A 27,308-nucleotide genomic window follows, 5' to 3' on the forward strand; every position below is an offset into this window, starting at 1 on the left:
GGGATCTTCCCAGACCAGGGCTCGAACCCGTGTCCCCTGCATTGGCAGGCAGATTCTCAACCACTGCACCACCAGGGAAGCCCAACCATAACTGTCTTTTGTTTGTGTGTTTTTTTCCTTAAAATAAATTTAAACCTATTGATTTTTATTAAGATGACATTTTGCCATCATTATAGTCATACTGGATTGAATATATTTGGAAGCAAGGAAGGATACCATTTCCTTAACAGTTTAAACAAAGGGAAAATGCGTAAGAAATATGCCTCTGACTCAAAGTCTAAAACACATATTAAAAAATATAAACAATAACTCAGCACCTTAGTGGCTATTATACCAGCAAAGTAGAACACTAACATGCTGATAATTGTGATAATCATAATTTATTTGGGGTTTTGGAGGGTATCAAATGACTTGTTTTTGTAACATGCTTATTGTTTGGTGTTTTGGGAGAGTGGCAAATGAGATGAGTAGAGTAGTTGTTTTGCTGACATAAAAGAATTCCAAATTACAGATTCACCAATTAGTTTACTATTTTGTAGTTTTTATTAGTAGTAAGTATACTTGGATATAACTGACAATTTTTTTTAAAAAAGAGTTGAGTTTAGGGCAGAGAAATAAGGAAAAGTAGGATTATGCCTTAGTATTTTTTCACAGATCATTTAAAAATCATGCCCTACAGAAACAGAAATATAGCTCAATGGAACAGGATAGAAAGCCCAGAGATAAACCCATGCACATATGGTCACCTTATTTTTGATAAAGGAGGCAAGAATATACAGTGGAGAAAAGACAGCCTCTTCAGTAAGTGGTGCTGAGAAAACTGGACAGCTACATGTAAAAGAATGAAGTTAGGACACTCCCTAACACCATACACAAAAATAAACTCAAAATGGATTAAAGACCTAAATGTAAGGCCAGACACTATAAAAACTCTTAGAGGAAAACACAGGCAGAACACTCTATGACATAAATCACAGCAAGATCCTTTTTGACCCACCTCCTAGAGAAATGGAAATAAAAATGAAAATAAACAAATGGGACCTAATGAAACTTAAAAGCTTTTGCACAGCAAAGGAAAGCATAAACAAGACAAAAAGACAACCCTTAGAATGGGAGATAATATTTGCAAACGAATCAACTGACAAAGGATTAATCTCCAAAATTTACAAGCAGCTCATGCAGCTCAATATCAAAAAAACAAACAACCCAATCCAAAAATGGGCAGAAGACCTAAATAGACATTTCTCCGAAGAAGATATACAGATTGCCAACAAACACATGAAAGGATGCTCAACATCACTAATCATTTGAGAAATGCAAATCAAAACTACAATGAGGTATCGCCTCACACCAGTCAGAATGGCCAGCATCAAAAAATCTACAAACAATAAATGCTGGAGAGGGTGGTGTGGAGAAAAGGGAACCCTCTTGCACTGTTGGTGGGAATGTAAATTCATACAGCCACTATGGAGAACAGTATGGAGGTTCCTTAAAAAACTAAAAATAGAACTACCATACGACCCAGCAATCCCACTACTGGGCATGTACCCTGAGAAAACCATAATTCCAAAAGAGTCATGTACCACAATGTTCATTGCAGCTCTATTTACAATAGACAGGACATGGAAGCAACCTAAGTGTCCACTGACAGATGAATGGATAAAGAAGATGTGGCATATATATACAGTGGAATATTAGCCATAAAAAGAAATGAAATTGAGGTATTTGTAGTGAGGTGGATGGACCTAGAGTCTGTCATACAGAGTTAAGTAAGTCAGAAAGAGAAAAACAAATACCGTATGCTAACACATATATAGAATCTAAAAAAAAAAAATGTTCTGAAGAACCTAGGGGCAGGACAGGAATAAAGATACAGACTTAGAGAATGGACTTGAGGACACGGGGAAGGGGAAGCTGGGAAGAAGTGAGAGAGTGGCATGGACATATATACACTACCAAATGTAAAATAGATAGCTAGTGGGGAGCAGCCGCATAGCACAGGGAGATCAGCTCGGTGCTTTGTGACCACCTAGAGGGGTGGGATAGGGAGGGTGGGAGGGAGAAGCAAGAGGAAGGAGATATGGGGATATATGTATACGTATAGCTGATTCACTTTTTATAAAGCAGAAACTAACACACCATTGTAAAGCAATTATACTCCAATAAAGATGTTAAAAAAATCATGCCTTAGAAAAAAGATGGCCCTGTGTCGGTAATTCCCTGGTGGTCCAGTGGTTAGGACTTGGCGCTTTCACTGGCGGGGCCCAGGTTTGATCCCTGGTTGGGGAACTAAGATTCTTCAAGCCAAGCGGCGTGGCCAAAAAAAAAAAAAAGCCCGGTGTAATTTCCTCTCTAGGTGATAATATTTTGGGGGGAAGTGCAATAAAAATTAGAAAGGACAATCTATAGGAAGGGTTCCATCGACCACTTAAATAGTGAAGATTAGATGCTTTTCTTTAACATGTATTTAGAAAAACTAAACCATTAGAAGTTTGAAAAATTCCAAGCTTTCTGCTAACACCTGGGTAGCAGCATTTGGTTGTCACAGCAGGAATACTGCCATCCTGGATTCTGGTTGGTCCAACTCAGAGATGACAGGTACAATGGGAAAGAGCCCAGTTGGTTTCCTACTTCTCACTTTCAGGATTCAGATCTACTCCTAAGAATTTTAATGTTCCTTATTAATTCATCATGCCTCCGTATTCTATGAATTTATATAATCTTTTTTTTTAGCTTAATATTCAGAAATTCTCTAGCACTTCTTGGGACTGGAAGTCCCCGATGTTTTCTACCCTTTTTAAATTTACTGTTTCTTACTTTCACTTGGCCTTAGTTATATTACTCCAATTTCAGAGGCTTTTCTTTTCATTCTAGCAGTCTTAAGATTTGAAAGGGTAGTCTAGGTTTTTTTTGCTCTGATTTATAACTATGACATTAAAGGTGAATTAGGCAATCTTTTACCCCCAAACAAGATCTAATTCTTTTTTATAATTTGTATGTGAGGCACAAGTACCATATGGTTCAAAAATATAATTTAGATTTTAAAGTTATTGGCACCATCTTAAAAAATACATAATAGAAATTGTCATTTATAGACCCTTTCTCCCAAAATAAATTGTAGCATTTCTTTTTTTTTTTTTTTTTAATTAATTAATTTATTTGGCTGTGCCGGGTCTTAGTTGCAGCATGCAGGATCCTTAGTTGTGGCATGCGGGATCTAGTTCCCTAACCGGGGATCGAACCCAGGTCCCCTGCATTGGGAGCGTGGAGTCTTAACCACTGGACCACCAGGGAAGTCCCTAAATTGTAGTATTTCTACAACTCACATTTGAGTAACATTTGAATACCAGTTTAGAGTATGGAATGAATTGCAAAAGGACATTTTATTTACGGTATATATACTGTCAGGTTTAGATTGAAATTTGGTTTCCATTAAGGATTACTGAGAAAGGGTCTTAATTCTATCTTTAGGCTCTACTTTGTTTAAAAGTTGTTTCAAGGATGGTATGTCTTTTGTTGATTTAATTAACCTCTCAAAAAAGCTGAAATTATCTGATTAAAGCTAAGAAGTAGTAACTGTTTCAAAGTTAAAGTTAGATATGTTCTGGGGATAGGTCCATGACCTTAGGAGGCTGACGTTATGAGATTGACATCATGGCAGGCAATCTTTTTTTTTTTTTTCCCTCGTAAAATGATCCTTGTCAAAGTAAAAGACAAGGTTGATGAATCATGTCTGTGACCTAATGTGGCAGTTCTTAGTTATCAAAAAATCATTTTAAAATTATTTGCATTCTCAAAGTGCCATTCACTCATGATGATACAAATTGTCACAGCATCTGGAAACTAGAGTTTCAGAGTTGGCCAGGTATTGTCACTCAGATAAGGAAATCACATGCAGAATGTAAAGATAAAACTGGAGTCAAATCTTTCTTTATTGAGGTATGGTTGATTTACAGTATATTAGTTTCAGGTGTATGCAGTTTAGTTCTTAAAATCGATAAGAATAAAATATTGTGAGATATGAAATAGATATCATAAGTCATCTAAGGTAGCCCTTTCATTCTCCAGATTAGAAACTGAAACCTAATACACTAAGATGTATCAGATAGATAACTAATAAGTACCTGCTGTATAAAATAAATAAATTAATAAATTAAATTTTAAAAAAAAGAAACTGAAACCTAGAGAGGCTAGTAATCCTGTTTATATTTAGGAATCATTTTTGGAAGAAAAATTGCAGTGTAATATTTAATCACAAGCATAATTTTATTGAAACTTATTTTGGGGGTGATTTTTGTGCAGGTGTAGTTCCAGATGGTACCTATGAAGTATGTTCCAGGACTACAGGACAAGCAGCTGCTGGTAAGTTCACCTTTGGTATTACTTTTGCTATATATATCTGGTAGAATTCTGCTTTTTTTATCCATTTTTCCTGCCTTTATATTAGAGGCTCTTTTAACTAAACTCATTCTGGTATTCCCTAATTTTTAAAAACTATTTTGCAATAATATTAGCATATTTTTATATATCTAACAATTAGATACCATCAGTGTACAAGATACACTACAAAATGTTTTGGGAAAGACAAAGGTGAATAAGATATACTTTCTATGACATATAAGTTTAAATTCTAATAATATAGTTACAGCTCTGCAGCATAACTATAACTGCAATAAGTGATAAGTTCAAAAAATATATAAAATTCCAACTGCCATTGAAATTTACAGGAGGGAGATAAAATTTCTAAATTTCAAAGGATACTGGAATGAGAGAAAGCTTTATGGAAGAAAAAGCATTTAAACAAGGACTTGAAAGATGGATAAAATTGTTTCTTAAGCAAAAACTGGAAAATATGAATAGAGAAAATTCAGGCAGAGAGAACAACACCTGTCATGATGTCAAACCCAGTGTCTAGTTAGAGTTGTCCAGATTGGCTGGAGTAGAGTTATGTGAAAATAAGATGAGAAAAATCTTACATCCCAAATGAAGGAATTTGGACTTGATTTGGTGGACAGTGAGAAAGCCATTGAGTTTTTTTGAGCAAGAAAACAGATGTGACAGTATCAAAGGGACACTTTCAAGGATTAGAGAGGAGAAAAATCTAGGAAACTGGTTAGGAGATAACCATAGAAGTAATTATCTGTCTTAACTAAGAAGACAGCGTAGTGTAAATTTTTATTATTTTTACTGGTATAAAATTAGGGTAAGATAAATGGAGATATTTATTTAAGAGCACTTAAAATGTTGAGAGGGGTAGAAGCTAATTAAGATGCGTAGATTTCCTTCTCTCCTTACTGTTCCCTCTTATCCTCCGAAACCTAGTCTCAGTGCTCATCCTAAGTAAACTGTCTCAGAAAATAGCAAGGCCTGCAGTCCCCACTGACAGAGAACTGAAAAGGTTAGGAAATTTCCAGCAGTAATGTTAGAAGGAAAAGGTGATAACTGAGGTAAGCATACATATAGGGAGGAAGGTCACATAAAAGTCTTTGTCAGGAGTCTTGTTTATAAGCGACAACAACGTCCTCAAACTGGCTTAACTAAAAGGGGGAACTTGTTAAAAGAATATTTGCAGATCACAATTAAACTTAGGAATGGCTATCTCAGTGAAGAGAAGGAACCAGGTCAATTCAGGGGCCCTCAGGAACTTGGAAACAAGATCCCAGCTGCCACCAGGGCTCTTTCCAGCTCTTGTCTTTGCTCCTCTCCGGCTGCTTCATTTTTTCTTACTGCTGACCTCCTGAAACATGGCAGGAAACATGGCTGCCAGCAGCTCATGAGCCTCGTTCCCCACCCCTCAATCACTAGAGAGGAAGCAGTCTTTTCTCAAGTCCAGGGAAGGATTCTTAGTTTTCTAACTTTGACCCTTATTCAGACTAATCATCTAATTAATTCTGGCTAATAAGGGAGGGCTGTGCCAGTTCTCCTATTATAGTCCTGGGAAGGTAGATCAGCTAGGGGGCTAGGGGAGGAGGGAATTCATAGGTCACATGGGGAAAGAAGAGTGCTGAAAACAGAGAAACAATAGGTGCACACTATACAATAGGGAAATCAATCCCATAGTCTCATGTTTCTGACAGATCTAGCTGTGAGAGACATTAGTTATTACACAGGGCCATCATCCACTTTATTCCCTGAATGTAGAATTATTTAAATTTCTATACTCAAGACTTACCAAAAATGTCACTTCTTTATTTAAACAGAAAGTAGTAGTGCTGGAACCTGGACACTCAATGTATTGTGGAAAATGTGTGGGATTGATGTCCACATGGATCCTAACATTGGCAAAAGACTTAACGCTCTGGGCAATACCCTTACAACGCTGACAGGAGAGGAGGACATAGATGACATCGCCGATCTAAATTCAGTGAACATAGCTGACCTGTCAGATGAGGATGAAGTTGACACTATGTCTCCCACTATCCATACTGTAAGTAAACTCACAGTTAGACTTTTTCAGGACTGGCTTTTACCCTGAGAAAGGGATATTATTAGATGAGTGTTATTTATTGTAGTTGCTAATTGTGGAGGAAGGAAGGGAGTGGTGGTTCTCTGTCTACATTTATATAATACTGTTTTTTTAATTCCATAATATTGTCTTTTAATTGAATTCCTTGTTTCATAACGGTTGTCAACCAACTTGTGCCTTAACCTACAGGTAACATGTTAACAGTAAAAGCAAAGTGCAAGTAGATCTGTAGAGACAGAAAGTAGATCAGTGGTTGCCTAGGACTGCGAGAGTTTAGGGGGTTGGGAGAGGGGATGGGAAGAGACTGCTAATGTTATGAGGTTTTGTTTGGGAGGCGGTGAAAATGTTCTAAATAGATTCTGATGATGGCTGCACAACTTCGTGACTATACTAAAAACCCCTATAAACCATTATACATTTTAAATGGATGAATTTTATGGCATGTGAATTATCTCAATAATGATGTTCAAAAATGAAAGTCAAAAGCAAAGTGCACCCACACAAAATAAAGTATACATTTTAAAAATGTGTATTTCCTTTTATACTGTACATATTCTATAGTATCAGATTGATTAGTTATTAAACTTATTATTTATTAGTTAAAAAGAAAGTTTCTGCTTTCATTCTATTATCAACGTAAAAATTTTTTTGAAACATCTTTGAACTACTGTATCATGAAATAGTTTTGTTCTTGGAAAGAAATTTTTTAAAAATTAACATTACTGTTTACCATTTAGAGTTCAGAGGGAAGTTCAGTAAGTGGAGATGGCCACAAGCTCACGTTTGGGCAACGACTTGTAAATCACCTCCTAGGCCTGAGGCCTCCACATCAGCGCTATTCTGTTCCTGCAGAGTATCTGTGTAACCCAGAGATGTGGGCCTCCCCTAAGTCTAGCCAGTCCCATCTGAAAGCATGCAGAGCTCACTCATGGGGAAACGTAGGTAGCAACTAAATGGATTCCTTATGAAAATGAAGGGGTTTGAATCACTGGAGAATTCCAATCATCTTACTTAATATAGATGGCTTTTTGATTCTTGCATGCTTCTTTTGATTTAAGGTGTTATTTCTGTGATAGGGTAGATTTGCTTTGTGACCTGAGGGTGTTACTGACAGACATGCTTTTGATTTTTCAGGAAGCTGTAGATTATCGAAGACAAGGAGCATCTTGTAGCCAGCCAGGAGAACTTAGAGGAAGAAAAATTATGAAGCGTATAGTGGATATCAGAGAACTGAATGAACAGGCCAAAGTAATAGATGACCTTAAGTACGTATAATGATTTTTAATTTAGTATAGTATTCCCTAATAATAGAATAGATTTTAAATGTGAAGGAAACTGGATTGGGGCCAGTACAACCCCTTTAGTTTATAAATGAGATCACCAAGGTCCAGAAAACTTTGGTGATATGTCTGAGATCATACATTCATTAGTGATAAAGTTAGAAATGTTAGTCTAGTGCTCATCACAACTCCCCATTTCTGAGAAGTTTATGACTGACTTTATGTCACATATATGCATCTCTACGTGTATATACATGTATCTTCACATATGTATGTAAACATGAGTTTTTTGCTAACAGTATTTTTGGAATGCAAATTTTTGAGAGAGGAAGAAAATTTAGAATTTATTAAGTACCTATTGTGATTGTGACATGTTATCTCAGTTTAATCCTCACAGCATTTCTGTGAGATTAGATGGCATTATCCAAACTTTATAGATGAGAAAACTGGCTCGGAGAGATTAAAGAATTGGAATTTGAACCTGTGTTTGTCTGAATTCAAACTTCATGCTTTTTTGCTTGCCTGTAGTAGCAGTTCACTAGAACTGAGGTGAGGGTAGGGCGAGTCAAGAGGGGGGAGTAGGTGGTAGTCATTTTTTTCTTTATCTGTAGCCTGCTAAATAGTACTGACTAGGTAATACTTGCTCTGTAAGACTAAATATTCTGCTTGCCAAACTGAAATTTTTGTTTTCCCCAAAGGTGGAAAACATACTTCATCTTTTCTAATCTTTGTACTCATGTATCTGTGTTTTTTTGCATTTGAGGATTTTACAGAAATTTATACATTGTACAGTGAAAGGTATTCGCTAAAAACTTGTCTGTAAAATCAGTTATGATACAGTGATTCACGTTTTCCTGTTGACTTACATTACAGTTTGAGTTTTGTTATCAGGGGAAAACTGACTTGTAGCAAAATATACTTCCTCCCCTAAAAATCTTACCTGAGGCTTAAATTTTATATGTAGAATATTACATACAGATACTATTCTGCTAAGTGGTTCCATAGCTTTCCTGAGATTATCACAGAGACTCTTGATGTAGAAATGGATAAGAACCATTTCCTAAAACATTAGAGAAAGTTTTTTTTTTTTTTACAGTTTGCCAGATATGAGTATTAACTTTATGCAGGATTTTGGCCTGTCCATACATAATCTTTGATATTCTGATAGAGAATTTTAAAAGGAGCAAGTAAAAATCACTCTTACTTTGTTACCTCTTTACACTAACTGCCATACTTGTTTTTTATCCAGAAAACTAGGTGCAAGTGAAGGAACCATAAACCAGGAAATTCAACGTTATCAACAATTAGAATCTGTTGCTGTGAATGATATTAGAAGAGATGTCCGTAAAAAATTACGGAGGTCCAGTATGCGAGTGAGTAAACATTTAAGGAGAATTTTATTAAAGTAGACTATTTAAACATTTTTTCACTTTATGAAATTTTATGATGATACTTATGTTGTTCTCTTTCTTCCTCCATTGCTAGTGATAACACTTGATTTGTGTATCTCATGTCTACCATGTACCAGGCACTGTTTAAAGCACTTTACATTCAACAACCCATTAAATCTTTACAACAACCCTATGTGATAGCTTATATTATTTTCCCCATTTTAAAGATGAGGAAACTGAGGCACAGAGAGGTCAAGCAATTTGACCAAGGTTATACAGCCAGTAATTCCAGTGGAGCCAAGATTCAAACCCAAACAGTGGGATTCTACAGTCTATGACCTTAGCCACTGTGTTCTGTCTGCCTTTCATGAAGTCATACTTTCTTTTTTGTCTCTAATTCAAATGTGAAATTTTTTGAGATGTCCATTCTACCCCTCCCATTTTCCACAGCGGATTTTACTCTTAGCCACTACATACTGTCAGCACTTTATTCTTACCTTTATTATTTGCATATTTAGTTGCCCTTACTAGTATTTGAGTCTCTTAAAGGACAAGTTGTTTATCTTTGACCTTACTATCTACCACATTCTGGGATTTAGTCCAATTGCTGAACACTTGAAATAAATATATAGATAGATGTACTAGAAAAATAGAGTAGAAAATAATTCTAAAACTTATTCAAATGGAGGTAGGTTGCTTTGGGTCAAGGTGGTCTTGTTAGTAGAAAAACTAATTTTTAAAAATATAGTCAGCAAAACCCTCCAGTTTTTTTTAACCAGAATATGGTTTTTGGGTGTTACCCCAATACATAAAAACTGATTAAATCAGAGCTGTTGAGGTTAGAGAAATGGGGGGAAGGTTGCAGGGATCCAGAGTTCATCGGCTTGAACTTTCTTTCCTTGGTCACCACCAAAGTCCTAGACAACCTCATTTGAATAGTGTTCTAAATTATTTATTTAAATTAGGAATAAAATTCAATTTTAGTTATTCATCACTGGCTTCTGATAGTACTAAATGGATAGTGATGCTCTGTAATGCATAACTCTGTGTTTAAATTTTTTGCCACTATGTACTTCACAGTCATGCAACATAATGAAAATATTGCTTGCATACTGTTTATAAGCTAGTTTAGACTTGGCAATTAACTGTTAAGAATAAAACTAGGTAGAGAGGATTAGGAAAATTACTGAAATTAAATCTGTGTTCTTAACGTTTTTCTCATTTGGTATTTCCCCCTCAATTCCCTTTTAGTCCTCTTGCTTTCTAAGTCTCCATTGTATTAGAATCTTTTTACTACCTAGCCCCCCAAACTACAAATTTGAAGAAGAGGGATTTGGTGACAAGGAGGGTGTTCCAGTCACCACTTCCTTTCCTTTTGTGTAATAAAGAGTTCTGTCCGGGGTTGGGGGGCGGGTACCCTTGGGTGGTACTCGGGATGATTAGTGGTCGCTCCCTCCCTCCCCCTCTTCCCTGATCTCCTCTTCTCCCCCCTCCCCTCACCTTTCTCCCAGAATCTTGCCTTTTAATTCTCATTTTCTTTCTCTTTTCTTTCTTTTCTTATTGTTTCCTTATTTCTCCCCTTATTTCTGTACCCCTCATCCCTGCTCCCAATCTTTTCTCTCAAACGAGCTGGTGGCTCCTATTTTCCTTGTACAGGCTCCTATTTTCCTTGTATTTCCTAATTAGGACTAAGAATAGCTGATTCCTGCTGCACTTTGATCCATCTGTGTTGTTAAGTGACATTTAAAGTCACAATTTAAGATAACTTGTTATTGACCTGGGGGAGACAAGCTAACTTCTTTAATAGCAGAACATTTTACCTGAAGTCAGATATTACAACAGTAAACAACTGCCTAAAGTCACCCTTTTTCTATCCCCTTTCATTAGGCTGCTTCCCTAAAGGATAAGTGGGGTTTGGGTTACAAACCAAGTTACAGCCGATCAAAAAGCATTTCAGCTTCTGGAAGACCACCTCTTAAGCGAATGGAAAGGGCAAGGTAATATATTTCAAGCAATGAAACAAGTAATAAAATTGCTGACTCTTTTGCCAAAGGTCACTACTTATTTATTGTGTTCTAATTGGGGAAATTACAAAATTAAGGTAGCAAATGGACCTTATTAGTAAAACTAGTAATAGTGGATACTGTCAAACTAAGAAGTTTGAGGAATCCCTCTATCCCATTTATACTCTGCTTTTATATTATAAAAGTCATTGTGTGCTTTTTAGTAATGAAGTACACTGCTATTTAGACAAGTTTATGCGTAAACTTATAGACTATCCAAAGAAATGAATATTTGCATGTTAGTAGCTGCAGCTCTAAATTTGTCATTTTAGAAGAAGTGTGATTATACACAGATTTAACATATGAAAAATGGAAATTTTACTTATTATTGAAGAAAAATATAGTTTTACTAGTAAATGAACACTATAAAGTAAGTATAAATTCTTTTTTATAAGGTATAATTTTAGAAAATCTTGTGTTAAAGCAATGAACTTTTTTTTTATGAGATGCTAAAGGTTAAGAAATGGAATAGCAAAAGTTTAATCCTTGGATAAGGTAAATATTTAGAAATAAAGTGTTAATGTCATTAATCAGACTTTTATAAAGTCCAGGGGGTTTTTTTGAACACGAATATTAATGTTTTATAACTTTATATTTTATTTTAGTTCTCGAGTAGGTGAAACTGAGGAGCTCCCAGAAATCCGGGTGGATGCAGCATCTCCTGGACCCAGAGTCACTTTCAATATCCAAGATACAGTAAGAGAGATACTACTTGTTAGAGATACACAGTGCTAAATAATTTTTAGTAATTACAAAATTATAGTAGTTACGCATTTTAGAAATAGTAGTTCCTACTTACAGTGAAAGTGTGGATTGTGATGGTTGAGGTGTCTGTACATTGCCAAATAGCAGAGCACTATTGAGAGCCATGCCGCAGGTGTTAGTGTTTTGCATGTAGAATAAAGACTCCATACTGCTTGCTTGTAGGTAGAAACATTTTGTTGAATAATTTTTCTTTCAAGTTCGACTCTGCATTAAACTGGGTATTTTACACAAATGTAAATGTGGAATGTTTTTACTTAATGTATTTTATTGTTTATGTATTTTTGTTCAGAATATATAGAGATAATATCAGAAACTAGTAGTAAAAAGGTCAGTGTCAAAGTTGTATTCTAATTTTATAGCATGTTAAAATTTATGTTAAAATGTTTGTTGTTTTTTACTTTCAAAGCATTTTTTTTTATTTTTCATGAATTTTTATAAATTTTCTTATTATTTTAATTAAGTTGAAAGAAACGGTATGGGGAAGTACACCACAGTCCAGCTGTCATGGGGAAGGGTATTTTCAGGTACTTTTTAAGAACAACATACATTTTGCTTTAAAGCTAATTAACCACTCTGAAAATCTGCTTTCAAAATGTCTTCCTCTCATTTCATACTAAACTCAGACCTTGAAGATATTTTACATAAAGGTTTAAGATTGTTTCAGTTCTTTTTCATCATGTATATTTCCTAAGCTTTTTCATGAATATATTTTAGTTCTATACTCACTTATAACTTAATAGTAATTATTTAATCTCCAAAATTAAAGAAGGACTAAATCAGCACACCAGATTAACTCAACAAAATCATAAACCAAAAACTGCAATATATTACAGTTATTTGCTAATCCCGAAGTGAACCTCTTTTTCCCTACACCCAAATACAAAATGAATCTTTTCTTTAAGAAAAAATTAGTTACCTAATTCAAACTAGAATCAAACCTATCTCAGAATAACAAATTAATCATTGAGTGTTATTTATTTTGAGTCACTGGTATAAAAAAGCATGTATAAAAGCAGTCTATTAAAAATTATGTTCAAAACAGTGTGGAAAATGTGCTACACAATCACTTATAAGTTAACACCTTTATAAGCTACGTATTTTCCCTAAATATGTTATAGAAGTAAAATTTAATTTTAAAATTGTATCTGTATAGTAGGTATATACATCATTGTCTAGAAATTTTCTGTCAAGTTACATTTAAAAATTGGAACTTATTCCACATTTGTTTCCCATCGCCCACTCTTTTAAGATAGTCTCAACATATATCCCGTAGTTACACTGAATTTAGTCAAGCTGAATTTTGTTTTAGAACTATTAGGTTGTAATAGAGTGAGCTTGACAGACATGTCCTTTTTTCTAAAAATGAACTTGGAAATACAGTCCTTTACAGTGAATTGAATGGATTCTACTAATTGATTTTTTTTTTCCTGTACATTATTTTTAATATCGAGATAATTGACATGTAACATTATTTTCAGGTATACAACATAATTATTTGATATATGTATATACTGTGAAATGATTGAGTTATTCTTAAAGGCATTAATATTTGAATGATTCGTCCTATTTTTAAATAGCAGTATAAGCTGTTTATAAAAAATAGTATATAAAAATCATAAATTACAGAATAGATCATTAAAGCATGGTTAAATAGAAAATAAATATAAACAAAGGGATATTTATCTACATAAACTCTTACCACAGCTTTAAAAGTTGAAGATTTCTGATAAAATCTGACTTACTTACTAAATAATGTTATTTTTTAAAAAGCGAAGAAAATCTAGACTCTGCAAATGTTTGAAATTTTGATTATAGGATTTCACTATGTATCTTATAGTAATATCAATAAATGTACCTTGCACATTACACTTTACAAAGGCTTATCACATTCCCTCAAAGGATATGCAAGCAAATCTCAAAACTGGGAATCAAAATTAGGTCACAGAAGTTTTTTTTTTTTTTTTTTTGACCTACTTAAATGCAGTGGTCTCCTGATACAATCCTCAGTGAGTGACATTGTATTTATACAAAGTATTTGCCTTAAAATACAGAATTCTTAAGTTTGATTGATTGCTATTTAATTATGTAACTATTTACACATCTTTCTTCAGCTCATTAGGGGCCCGTTTTAAAAAGGTGTATCCACAGAAAGTATTCTGGAAGCACAAAGTACATTCTGTACTGACACTTGCATGCTCTTCCATCATTAATTGCTCTCTTGCCCTTCTAATTTAAAGTTGATCACATTGTTTATTTTGCCTCCACAGCATGATTAACCCATGCTTTAAAGAATTACAGTATGTACTAATTAACGTGATGATATATGCTTATATAAAGTAAAATTTCACTCTAATTTTTAGTGAGTCAGTGGTATGACTTTCTGTGGTTTGAACTTCTGCTTCCTTCCTTGGTGTACCATTTCATATGTTTGTAAAGCTGATCTTTCAGTTCAGACTGAGGAAATTCAATTCTGAGAGAAATTTTAGATGCTTAAATGTATATTTTTTCTTTTTTTTTTTTTAAGGGAAAAGAGGTTTATAATGTGAACCTGATTCATATTTTTTCTCTTTACATTCAGTTTCCAGAGGAGACAGAACTGGACCTTTTGTCAGTAACCATTGAAGGTCCATCCCATTACTCCTCAAATAGTGAAGGATCATATTCCGTGTTCAGTTCTCCCAAAACTCCAGGAGGCCTTTCACCAGGCATTTCTTTCCAACCTGAGGAGGGCCGACGGGATGACAGTTTGTCTTCTACCAGTGAAGATTCCGAGAAGGATGAAAAGGACGAAGACCATGAGAGGGAAAGGTTCTATGTTTACAGGAAACCCTCGTGAGTAGCTTTAACATCCTTAGGCAGTATTTTAGAATGTAGAACTGAGTTTAAAGCATTATATAACTGTTAATTTTTACAGAAAAAAAATCTTAATTTACCTACCCAGAGTGAGACTAGGAGACATATCCATGGTTTACTAATATAATTTAGCTCCATATGGCATTATTTTTTTCTTTCCCTCTCTTTATGTCTTTTAATAAAATCTAGAAAGTAGCATTTTAAATTTTACAATTTGCAAAAATGAAATCTCCTCCAAGATGTAGAATGTAGGTCATACGCTGATATTCAGACTCCTTAATATCAGTGCTTGTGCCTGTGTCCTGAGCGCTTAGAACATTGCCTGGCACGTGACAGTTACTCAGTATATAGTTGTTGAATAAAATGTGACTCCATTAAACTTAAGAAAAACTTCAGTTAGTAGGAGCCAGTTGGGTAATTTGTGTGAATTTATAAAATAGTGAAATTTATTTACAGACTACTGCTCACATAACATGTTGGAAAATAGTTTGTTGAAAACTCTTCCCAGTTTACTACAATGTAATCACCAGTTGTTCTTTCTCTAGACACACATCCCGTAAAAAAGCAACAGGCTTTGCTGCTGTTCATCAGCTATTTACAGAACGCTGGCCAACAGCCCCAGCCAACAGAAGTCTTAGTGGCACAGCTACAGAGAGAAATATTGACTTTGAACTTGATATACGAGTTGAAATTGATAGTGGAAAATGTGTGCTCCACCCAACCACCCTTCTACAAGAACATGATGATATAAGCTTGAGAAGGTAAGATATTGGTCAGAAAGGTGTACAAGTAACTTCATTTGTTAGAACTACTATTTATATATCATTAATCATAACAAACATTTCCCACCACATCCCAAAATGCAGATTTAAAGAGCATATTTTATCATAATTAGAATGTTTGAGTGTTTATTTGTATAACATACTGTTTTCTTTAAACAAGTGTATAATATTTTCTGGTGATTAGAAATGGATGTCTGATTTAGATTCTAGCAAATTTGTTAATTAAAGTAGTTATATCCTTGGAATTCTTTAAATAAGCATGAATTCCTTGGTCTCTATCATCATATTGTGCACATTTCTATTTCAAAGAACAGTACAGTACTTAAAGATATCTTGTTACTGAAAGTTTGATGACATAAAGAAATAAGAAAGATTGGGAAACAACTGCACAAAGAGACCTCAGTAAACTGGAATGTTGTTCAGGCTATAACTGCAGCTTTACCATTTGTTTCCATCATTGAAGAAATAGTGGTATAAACAGGCGTAGGGTTAGATTATTTTGTTCTTTGAATTTCTGTTTTGCTTTTCCTTCCTAATCTAAAAAAGAATTATAAGAAAATAGTAATATTAATAATTGAATAAATGAGTAAGGAGTGGGTGGCAATGTAGATAAAACAAGTAGGCAGAATGCTGACAACTGCTGAAGCTGGGAGATGGACCCATGGGAGTTCATTCTGCCGTTCCATTTACTTTCTGTATGTTCGAAATTTTCTATAATAAAAGATTTTTAAATGTCTCTTTGTCTAATGAAGCTTTTTATAAAATGAGAAGATAAAAAGGCACTCTAAACAGTTAAATTCTTACAAATGTAATAGTGGTGATAAAAAGAATGACTGTTAATTTATTTTGGGTTGAACTGCAGTAAACCAAAATAAATTGCTGGTACTCAGCTATATTTACCTATGTAAAGGGCAGTTTCATTTGGTTCAACCTTACGTGTTCATATGAAACAGTTGTGATCTCAGGAAAGAATAACTGCCTGTGTAGTTGTGGAACATACAACATAAACCTCATCCAGGCAAGGATTAACCAGTTTCACTAGAGACACTGATGATCTTCACTTTTTCAACCTTATTAATGAAGGATTACATTTCACTTACTATATAAATAAAAGTCTGCTTTTAAACAAAATAAAAGGAAATAAATGTCTTTCAAAAAGATAAAACATTTTTCTATTTATAGGAGTTATGATAGAAGTTCCAGGAGTTTAGATCAAGATTCTCCTTCGAAAAAGAAGAAGTTTCAAACTAATTATGCTTCCACCACCCATTTAATGACTGGCAAGAAAGTGCCATCATCTCTACAAACAAAGCCTAGTGACTTAGAAACAACAGTATTTTACATTCCTGGAGTTGATGTAAAGGTAAAAACCTAAATGTCTAGGATTAGGGATTAGATTATTAGTAGCCATGTTTATTTTCTATCATATATATTCTTCCTTCACCAATTATATTAAAATGAGGCTTTCTGAAGTTTTTCTCTAATATAGCCATATTCTGAACATGAGACCTTCTAAACTGCAGGTTGCCCCTTTTTCCACGAAATTTTGACAGAAAAGTTAATTTTCTTTTTTAAACATTGATATTCACAACGTATTTGCTAAACCTTGCCTATTGCAACTCTTTTAGATTCTAGAATTATTAAGCTAGGATGTTAAGCTAGAAAGAACTTAAAATATTATCTGGAATGACCCTTTTTAACTTTAAAAATGAAAAAAAGCTAATAAGGAACTTGCTGGGATCACAAAGCTAACTCGTAAAATCTTCTGGCTCCTGAGCCAGTGTTCTTTCTGCCACATTTTTGTACATTGCTTGGTTTCCCTCATCTGCATAATTTTAATTTTGAAAGTTTATTTGTTTCAATACAGTTGCATTATAATTCCAAGACTCTAAAGACCGAATCACCTAATGCCTCCAGAGGATCTTCCTTGCCAAGAACGCTCTCTAAAGAGTCCAAGCTGTATGGTATGAAAGATAGTGCAACATCTCCTCCTTCTCCTCCTTTACCTTGCACTGTCCAGAGCAAGACTAACACCTTACTTCCTCCCCAGCCCCCACCTATTCCCTCAGGTATTTACGGAAAATATACTTTATTTTAATTTTTTCATAAATTAAGTTTTAGTCATCACCTACTTGCTCTATTGAGACTTTCTTTCAAATTCACGTTTAAGAAGAAAGGACTTAGACTTATCAGTAACAACTGTACAAAGTTCATATGTGGAAGTGTTGGCCAACTACTTTTGCCTAGTTCTCTAATTGATATTACCTTAGAATATCAGTTGTTAAAATAAACTTAATATACTTAATAGTTTACTTAATTTTTTAGATCTATATATATTTAGAAAAGTCTTAATGTAGTTCAAATCTGGGAGCTTATGATCTAGATGGAAACATCAAAGTTATACATTTAAGACAGAGTACACTGGACTTAACCACATTTATTAATTATCTATTATTGCATAACAAATTATCCCAAATTTAGTGGCTTATAATCTCAAACACATTTTCTGTGGATCAGAAATCCAGGAGCAGTTTGGCAGGGTGAATCTAACTTCACAGTCTTTTATGAAGCTGCAGTCAGGATGTTGGCTAGGGCTGCAGTCATCCAAATGCCTGACTGGGTCTGGAAGTCTGCTTCCATCGTATCCCATTCACATGGCTGGCAAGCTGGTGCTTTAGTTTCTCCCCACATGGGTCTCTCCACTGGGCTGCCTGAGTGTTCTCAGGACATGGCAGCTGACATTCCCTCAAAAGGAGTGATCCAAAGAGAACATGGCTGAAGCTGCAATATCTTTTATGGCTTAGTCTCAGAAGTCATGTAACATCACTTCCACAATATCTTATTGATCATACAGGTGAGCCTTATTCAGTGTGGGAGGGAACTACACAAGGGCGTGAATACCAGGAGGAAAGAACTATTGGAAGTTATCTTGGAATCTGGCTACTATACCATGTGAATAATACCTTATATATATAAAATAGAATTTCCAAAAAAGGGAATATTGGACTGGACAAGAATTATTTGAAAAAGCTTTATTTGAGAGATGGAACTTGATAAATCTTTTAAAATAGCCAGTAATCGTGATAATAATGCCTAACATTTTTGGATCACTTTTTTTTTTTTTTTAATTTATGTTTGGCTGCGTTGGGTCTTTTTTTTTTAATTTATTTTTCATTTTTTATTTTTTATTTTGGCTGGTTTTGGTATCAGGGTGATGGTGGCCTCATAGAATGAGTTTGGGAGTGTTCCTTCCTCTGCAATTTTTTGGAACAGTTTGAGAAGGATGGGTGTTAGCTCTTCTCTAAATGTTTGATAGAATTCACCTGTGAAGCCATCTGGTCCTGAACTTTTGTTTGTTGGAGGATTTTAAATCACAGTTTCAATTTCATTACTTGTGATTGGTCTGTTCATATTTTCTATTTCTTCCTGGTTCAGTCTTGGAAGGTTATACCTTTCTAAGAATTTGTCCATTTCTTTCAGGTTGTCCATTTTATTGGCATAGAGTTGCTTGTAGTAGTCTCTTAGGATGCTTTGTATTTCTGCAGTGTCTGTTGTAACTTCTCCTTTTTCATTTCTAATTTTATTGATTTGAGTCCTCTCCCTCTTTTTCTTGATGAGTGTTGCTAATGGTTTATTTTGTTTATCTTCTCAAAGAACCAGGTTTTAGTTTTATTGATCTTTGCTATTGTTTTCTTTGTTTCTATTTCATTTATTTCTGCTCTGATCTTTGATTTCTTTCCTTCTGCTAACTTTGGGTTTTGTTTGTTCTTCTTTCTCTAGTTCCTTTAGGTGTAAGGTTAGATTGTTTACTTGAGATTTTTCTTGTTTCTTGAGGTAGGCTTGTCTAGCTATAAACTTCCCTCTTAGAACTGCTTTTGCTGCATCCCACAGGTTTTGGATCATCGTGTTTTCATTGTCAATTGTCTCTAGATATTTTTTGATTTCCTCTTTGATTTCTTCAGTGATCTCTTGGTTATTTAGTAACGTATTGTTTAGCCTCCATGTGTTTGTGTTTTTTACGTTTTCTTCCCTGCAGTTCATTTCTACTCTCATAGCATTGTGGTCAGAAAAGATGCTTGATATGATTTTAATTTTCTTAAATTTACTGAGGCTTGATTTGTGACCCAAGATGTGATCTTGGAGAATGTTCCGTGCGCATTTGAGAAGAAAGTGTAATCTGCTGTTTTTGGATGGAATGTCCTATAAATATCAATTAAATCTATCTGGTCTATTGTGTCATTTAAAGCTTCTGTTTCCTTATTTATTTTCATTTTGGATGATCTGTCCATTGGTGTAAGTGAGGTATTAACGTCCTCCACTATTACTGTTACTGTCAATTTCCTCTTTTATAGCTGTTAGCAGTTGCCTTATGTATTGAGGTGCTCCTATGTTGGGTGTATATATATTTATAATTTTTATATCTTCTTCTTGGATTCATCCCCTGATCATTATGTAGTGTCCTTCCTTGTCTCTTGTAACATTCTTTATTTTAAAGTCTATTTTATCTGATACGAGTATTGCTGCTCCAGCTTTCTTTTGATTTCCATTTGCATGGAATGTGTTTTTCCATCCCCTCACTTTCAGTCTGAATGTGTCCCTAGGTCTGAAGTGGGTCTCTTGTAGACAGCATATATATGGGTCTTGTTTTTGTATACATTCAGCAAGCCTGTGTCTTTTGGTTGGAGCATTTAATCCATTCACGTTTAGGGTAATTATTGATATGTATGTTCCTATTACCATTTTCTTAATTGTTCTGGGTTTCTTTTTGTAGGTCCTTTCTTCTCTTTTGTCTCCCACTTAGAGTAGTTCCTTTAGCATTTGTTGTAGAGCTGGTTTGGTGGTGCTAAATTCTCTTAGCTTTTGCTTGTCTGTAAAGCTTTTGATTTCTCCATCGAATCTGAATGAGATCCTTGCTGGGTAGAGTAATCTTGGTTGTAGTTTCTTCCCTTTCATCACTTTAAGTATATCATGCCACTCCCTTCTGGCTTGTAGAGTTTCTGCTGAGAAATCAGCTGTTAACCTTATGGGAGTTCCCTTGTATGTTATTTGTCGTTTTTCCCTTGCTGCATCTAATAATTTTTGTCTTTAATTTTTGCCAATTTGATTACTATGTGTCTCGGCATGTTTCTCCTTGGGTTTATCCTGTATGGGACTCTCTGTGCTTCCTGGACTTGGGTGGCTATTTCCTTTCTCATGTTAGGGAAGTTTTTGACTATAATCTCTTCAAATATTTTCTCGGGTCCTTTCTCTCTCTCTTCTCCTTCTGGGACCCCTATAATGCAAATGTTGTTACGTTTAATGTTGTCCCAGAGGTCTCTTAGGCTGTCTTCATTTCTTTTCATTCTTTTCTCTTTATTCTGTTCCGCGGCAGTGAATGCCACCATTCTGTCTTCCAGGTCACTTATCCGTTCTTCTGCCCCAGTTATTCTGCTATTGATTCCTTCTAGTGTAGTTTTCATTTCAGTTATTGTATTGTTCATCTCTGTTTGTTTGTTCTTTAATTCTTCTAGGTCTTTGTTAAACATCTCTTGCATCTTCTCGATCTTTGCCTCCATTCTTTTTCCGAGATCCTGGATCATTTTCACTATCATTATTCTGAATTCTTTTTCTGGAAGGTTGCCTGTCTCCACTTCACATTTAGTTGTTTTTCTGGGGTTTTATCTTGTTCCTTCATCTGGTACATAGCCCTCTGCCTTTTCATCTAGTCTGTCTTTCTGTGAATGTGGTTTTTGTTCCACAGGCTGCAGGACTGTAGTTCTTCTTGCTTCTGCTGTCTCTGCATTGGGTCTTAGTTGCGGCACACGGGATCTTTCGTCGTGGGGCATGGGCTTGTCTCTAGTTGTGGTGCATGGGCTCCAGAGTGCGTGTACTCTGTAGTTGCGGTGTGTGGGCTCAGTAGTTGCAGCGTGCGGGCTTAGTTGCCCCACGGCATGTGGGATCTTAGTTCCCTGACCAGGGATCGAACCCACATCCCCTGTGTTGGAAGGCGGATTCTTTACCAGTGGACCACTGGGGAAGTCCCTAGATGACTTTTAAATTGACAAGACACATGTATGTCCGTTAAGTACAAGGCAGATATTATCAGTATTGTCCCCATTTTATATATGAAGAAATTTAAAGCTCACAGAAGTTGAATTTCTTTCCTACGTTTACAAGCTAATACATGCTGGAGTTGGAAACCTAAGCCAAAGTTAGCTAAATCTTAGTTAGCTATTATAATCATTCTACTGATGTGGAAATATTTAGTCAGGTAGAAGGAAATAGAGAGATGCAGCCCATGTAAGGAGGCATTATAAATGTATACAAGGTAAGAACAGCAAGAACATAGGAAAGCCTAAAAACAATGATGTTTTTCCTCAACTTGCCACAGAATATCATTAGTCAAAATTCTCTACATCTTACTCCTTAAATGGAGAAAATAATACTAAATGAGGGATTAAATGCTAAAATAATACTACTGAGAGAGTTAGCAAAGTATAAACTTGAAAAATTCAACCAAAATTCGTTACCTAGAGCAAAGAGGAATAACTGTTGTACTTTTATATACATCATTGATTATCTTTGTATTCTAACAATAATTTATGATTTCTTTCAACCTATTTTTATTGCATTCTTGTATGGTTTTAAATATAAGGTGCTTCATGTGATTAAACTGTCATATAATTCTAATTTCTCACAAAATTATTGTATGTTTTATGGAAACTATTAAACTCACTTCACACCTGTAAATGTTCTAGCCAAAGGAAAAGGAAGTGGAGGAGTAAAAACAGCCAAGTTATATGCCTGGGTAGCACTTCAGTCATTGCCAGAAGAAATGGTTATTAGTCCCTGCCTATTAGACTTTCTGGAAAAGGCTCTGGAAACTATCCCAATTACACCAATTGAAAGGAACTATACAAGTGAGTGTCCTCTTTATATACTTATTTGCCCATCACATGTATTTTGGGGTCCTATTACTTAGAAGGATTTCTTAATGCTATTATATATTCAATGATAAATGTAAAGGAATGATAGAACTGAAGAAGAACTTGAGAGACCACCTAGTCCTGGTGGGGTTTTACGATTCTTCCACGGCCACAACTAGTGACAAAATTAACATTTTTAGGTCCTATGTTAGTGTGTCTCTTGGACTGGAAACTCCTTGTGGGCAAAGGCATAAGTACTTTTTTCTTTGTTCGTTGTTTGGTATAGCAGCAGGGAATCAAGAGTTTGGAGGAATGAGTAAGAGGTTTGAATAGGGAAAGATGTATAGAATGATGGGCTACAGAAGCCAGTGTTTCTGTGCGTTCATACACCCCTGATCTCAGTACTAGCATAAGAGAAAAAGATCTTTTAATAAATAGTTTGCCCTTGCCCTAATAGTGCACTTAAAACTAAATATTTTAACAGCTATCAGCTCACAAGATGAAGATATGGGACATTTTGAAATACCAGATCCTATGGAAGAATCAACAACATCACTAGTATCATCTTCAACATCTGCTTACTCTTCCTTCCCTGTAGATGTTGTGGTTTACGTACGAGTTCAGGTGATATACTTCATTTATTCCTTTCTATTTTAAATAAAAAATTTTTTTCTTAAGTTTATTTGAACATTTACAATATTACTACCCTTTAATGTTTTCTTAAGCTTCATGGACCTTTAGTATGTCTGTGATGGCTTAGAGGTTGTGTGAACCTTTGGGAAGTATATGTACAATTTTGTGTGTGTATTTACTTGTCTGCTGAGGAGGTTCATATCTTTGAGTTTTCAAAATTGAGATCTAATACTTTTGTGGCAAATGTAAAAATATGTAAGTTAAAACTCTTTTTTAGCACTCTATGCCATTTTTTATGATGGCACCTATATTTCTTGTCATTATGGTCACTTGGGGGCAGATATAAAGTGAAATTGAGATACAAAGTCACAACAGTACCTTTGTTAGATTTTTCTAAGATTTATATAATATATATTTAATATTTTATTCTAAAATTCAGTCCTATCTGTAGGCCTTTAGGAGTATAGGCATACCTGAGAGATATTGTGGGTTCAGTTCTAAACCACCACTGCAATAAAGCGAATATTGCAGTGAAGCAAGTTACATGAATTTTTTGATCCCTCAGTGCATATAAAAGTTATGTTTACACTATATGGTAGTTTATTAAGTGTGCAGTAGTATTATATCTAAAAAAAACAATGTACCTGCCTTAATTAAAAAATAACACTGTTGGAAAAATGGTACCATTAGACTTACTCAAGGTAGGGTGGCCATGAACCTCCTTCAGTTTGTAAAAAACTCAACATCTTCAAAGCACAATAAAATGAGGTATGTTATATTAGCATCCGACTGAGTCCATTTATTAAGGAGGACTTGGCTTGTATCCAAACTTCAAGGTTTAGTTTACTCTCAATTAAAATTTTATGAACAATCTCAAGAATAAAAGAAACACTAATGATCATCTGTTCAGATTAATTTCTACAATAGCAATTTGGCCAAAAGAACTTCAGTCTGATCTTCTGGAGTTTTGCACAAGCTTTTTTGAAGATCTGATGAAAACATGTAATGAGTGAGGGCTTGAGAGTTTGTAAAACTTCAGTTATTAATGCAATAGCCTTTTAAAATTTTAGTATAAAAGGAAATTACTTCCTTTAAAATACTTGATGATGAACAATATGAACATAAACATCTTTAATGTTCTGAATTATCTAAATGTCTACATATTTACTGCTTAGAGATAGTTCCTCAAATATTTAGTTTTTATTTTTTTATTATTTTTATTTATTTATTTATTTTTTTAAGATCTTATGTGGCCAATTTTACTAGTTTTCATTTATTTATTTATTTATTTTTGGCTGTGTTGGATCTTCGTTTCTGTGCGAGGGCTTTCTCCAGTTGCGGCAAGTGAGGGCCACTCTTCATCACAGTGCGCGGGCCTCTCATTATCGCGGCCTCTCTTGTTGCGGAGCACAGGCTCCAGACGCGCAGGCTCAGTAATTGTGGCTCACGGGCTCAGTTGCTCCGCGGCATGTGGGATCTTCCCAGACCAGGGCTCGAACCCGTGTCCCCTGCATTGGCAGGCAGATTCTCAACCACTGCGCCACCAGGGAAGCCCCTAGAGTTTTTAAAATGATACCATTTTCTTAATATACTTTGGTTAATGTACCGTGTGTCTGTTTGAAAAAGGTAGGACACTAAAGACAAAATTCTTTTAAGTGTCAAATAATAAATTTGGTATATGTAGACTGAAATGGAAACTGAATGTAATTTTTGGAGTCCAGTGGGAAATTTTTTAATCATCTAGCTCCTAGAAACTTTTTTTTGGCTTTCTGCACTTTTTAGCCCTCACAGATCAAGTTTAGCTGTTTACCAGTGTCAAGAGTAGAATGCATGCTAAAGCTGCCATCCCTGGACTTGGTGTTTTCTTCAAACCGAGGAGAACTGGAGACTTTAGGGGCTACGTATCCTGCAGAGACTTTATCCCCTGGAGGTAATGCTCCTCAGAGTGGAACAAAGACCTCTGCAAGCAAAACTGGAACACCAGGTGTGGAAACATTCTTTTATTCAGTTGGCATAAAGCCAAGTATTATTTTAACGGTAATATATATTGCCAAATAAATAAATTTGGAAAAGGAGAACATTTGAGAATTAGAATACTTGTAGAAAAAAATCTATAGTAGATCAAAGTTTTGAGTGTATTTTATTACAAAGGAATGGCAGTGGGATGGCATTTTGTTGTTGGTTTCACGTACATATTACATGCACTATGAGGTATGAATGATAATGTGTTCAAGTACTTCTGAGTGTTTGATTTTATGCTATATTTTTACATTACAAGTAATCAGTGTTGCAAATGGTAAATAAGAGATGTAGTATTATCTTGCAAGGATTTCTTACCACACTGAATTAAAAGTATATCACATTGTGTGTGTGTGTGTGTGTGTATAAAAAAACGTTTTAATGGTAAATTTTGTTACCTGCCTCAAATGTTTGTTTCATGAAAGGTTTAGTTTTTAAAGCAGAACTGATGATTTCCTGATGAGACAGTCACACTTCACTGTATTAAAACTGTGTCATTTCTGCCCTAAATATCATTTAGAGATCACAAATGCAAAAAATAAAGATTTTCTTGGACATTTTTTAAAAGAGAGACTAGGATGAATGAAAATTGATGAGAGAACTAATGTTCAGTGGTTTTAAGCAGTGGGGGGGGCGATTCTGCCCCCAGGGGATATTCCGCAATGTGGAGAAACGGCTAAAGCAAAACATTTGCTTTGCTGTGTAAATCTCTGAAAATTTTCACAACAAAAAGTTGATATTTTAGAAATGAGATTTTTGCTAATGCCATCGCCCACTGTCTTACACTTAGCTCCTAAATATTGCTGCTGGAATTGTATTGTAGTCAACAACATGTTGGAGTGGTAGTGCTGGTTTTTGAAAACATTTTTTTGATTAGAAAATTAACTCATTGTTCATTATAGAACATAAAGAAAACAGAAAAGTATCAAAAATGAAAATAATAATATCCCTTTATCAGTTCCTACCTACTATCTAGCATTTTTGTGAAGATATGGTCTTTTTCCCAGGAAAAACTGAAATATGGTCTCTTCTGCTATGTAACTTTCAGAAATTTTAAATACAGGCTTTCCCAAATTATTAAGTATTTATCTCTAAAATAACTTTAATGACTGTATGATATAACATCATTTTGATCATATATTTGAAACTCCCTGGGGTTTTTGGTTTTTATTTTGTGAATAATATTGAGATGAGTATCTCTGTATATAAATATTTTTAAACATTCATAGGATTAATTCTTAAAAGTGGAATTCCTAAGTCAGAGAGTGCAAACATTTTAAGGTGTTTGATATATTTTACTCTCTAGTAAGACTGTAAAGATTTCTGCATCTTCACCACAGTGTGTCTGAACGCCAAGTTCACTGTACTCTTCTCAACACTTTGCTTTAAATTTATTTTCAATCATTGTTAATATGATTGAGTAAAACGGGATTTTATTATTTTAATCTATATTGTTACTTTATTGGCTGTTTGACAGAGGGGGATAAATATGCCCATGCCCGTTTCTCTGTTGGGATATTCACTTTTTTCTTAATGACAAAATATCACAAATTATTAACACAAATTATTATAGCAGTATATATGTACTATGCTAGAAATATATGAGAGGAAAATAAAATGAGCAGCTATTTTTATGTCTACATTTATTTTAGAAAATTAAAGAATGAAGCAGCACCCCTTATTCTATCATCATAAAACATGCAAGAAGGAATGATGATGAGAATAAATGTATAAGAAATGTAGGTTACGACAATATCCATCCTTTTAAAGGATCTTTATTGAACTTTGCTGAGTTGTGGCTCAGTACTAGGGGTTGGATATACTGTAGTGAACTTAGCTAACAGACATAGTGCCTGCTAATATGGAACTTAAATTGAATTTGGAGAAACAGATAATAAGCAAACAAACATGTTTTAAGTGGAAACATGAAGTAGGTTAAGTATGAGTTAGCCAAGCAGAGAGTTGGGGGAATAAACACTCCAGGTACAGAATACAAGAATTCATGAAGTAGGAAAGAGTCTGACAATTTTGAAAAATAAAAAGAATAAAACTAGTATAAGTGGAGCATGGTGAACAAAGGGTATACTGGCATGAGCAAGATTTATATAGATAGGAAAGAGCCATATCATTCAGGGAAGCCACCGAGAGGTT

At 34.7% G+C, this 27,308-nt stretch overlaps 1 protein-coding gene across 7 annotated transcripts in view; it reads left to right on the forward strand.

Annotated features, from left to right (window-relative positions):
- Positions 1 to 27,308, forward strand: part of BLTP1 (bridge-like lipid transfer protein family member 1) — a 204,629-nt gene that overhangs the window by 157,498 nt on the left and 19,823 nt on the right. For 3 of the 7 annotated variants that reach the window (XM_059923532.1, XM_059923534.1, XM_059923533.1), the window contains 15 exons: positions 4,303 to 4,362; positions 6,201 to 6,427; positions 7,204 to 7,404; positions 7,601 to 7,731; positions 8,996 to 9,119; positions 11,025 to 11,134; positions 11,806 to 11,896; positions 12,427 to 12,489; positions 14,544 to 14,797; positions 15,364 to 15,579; positions 16,783 to 16,963; positions 17,468 to 17,669; positions 22,338 to 22,499; positions 22,990 to 23,129; positions 24,921 to 25,122. In XM_059923532.1, coding sequence (XP_059779515.1) covers positions 4,303 to 4,362; positions 6,201 to 6,427; positions 7,204 to 7,404; positions 7,601 to 7,731; positions 8,996 to 9,119; positions 11,025 to 11,134; positions 11,806 to 11,896; positions 12,427 to 12,489; positions 14,544 to 14,797; positions 15,364 to 15,579; positions 16,783 to 16,963; positions 17,468 to 17,669; positions 22,338 to 22,499; positions 22,990 to 23,129; positions 24,921 to 25,122 — 2,364 coding nt within the window. The remainder of the gene's footprint in view (positions 1 to 4,302; positions 4,363 to 6,200; positions 6,428 to 7,203; positions 7,405 to 7,600; positions 7,732 to 8,995; positions 9,120 to 11,024; positions 11,135 to 11,805; positions 11,897 to 12,426; positions 12,490 to 14,543; positions 14,798 to 15,363; positions 15,580 to 16,782; positions 16,964 to 17,467; positions 17,670 to 22,337; positions 22,500 to 22,989; positions 23,130 to 24,920; positions 25,123 to 27,308) is intronic. The other 4 variants (XM_059923536.1, XM_059923535.1, XM_059923537.1 and 1 more) reach the window with 4 other exon arrangements.

The sequence above is a fragment of the Balaenoptera ricei genome, chromosome 5, assembly GCF_028023285.1.
Source record: "Balaenoptera ricei isolate mBalRic1 chromosome 5, mBalRic1.hap2, whole genome shotgun sequence".
Taxonomy (NCBI): domain Eukaryota; kingdom Metazoa; phylum Chordata; class Mammalia; order Artiodactyla; family Balaenopteridae; genus Balaenoptera; species Balaenoptera ricei.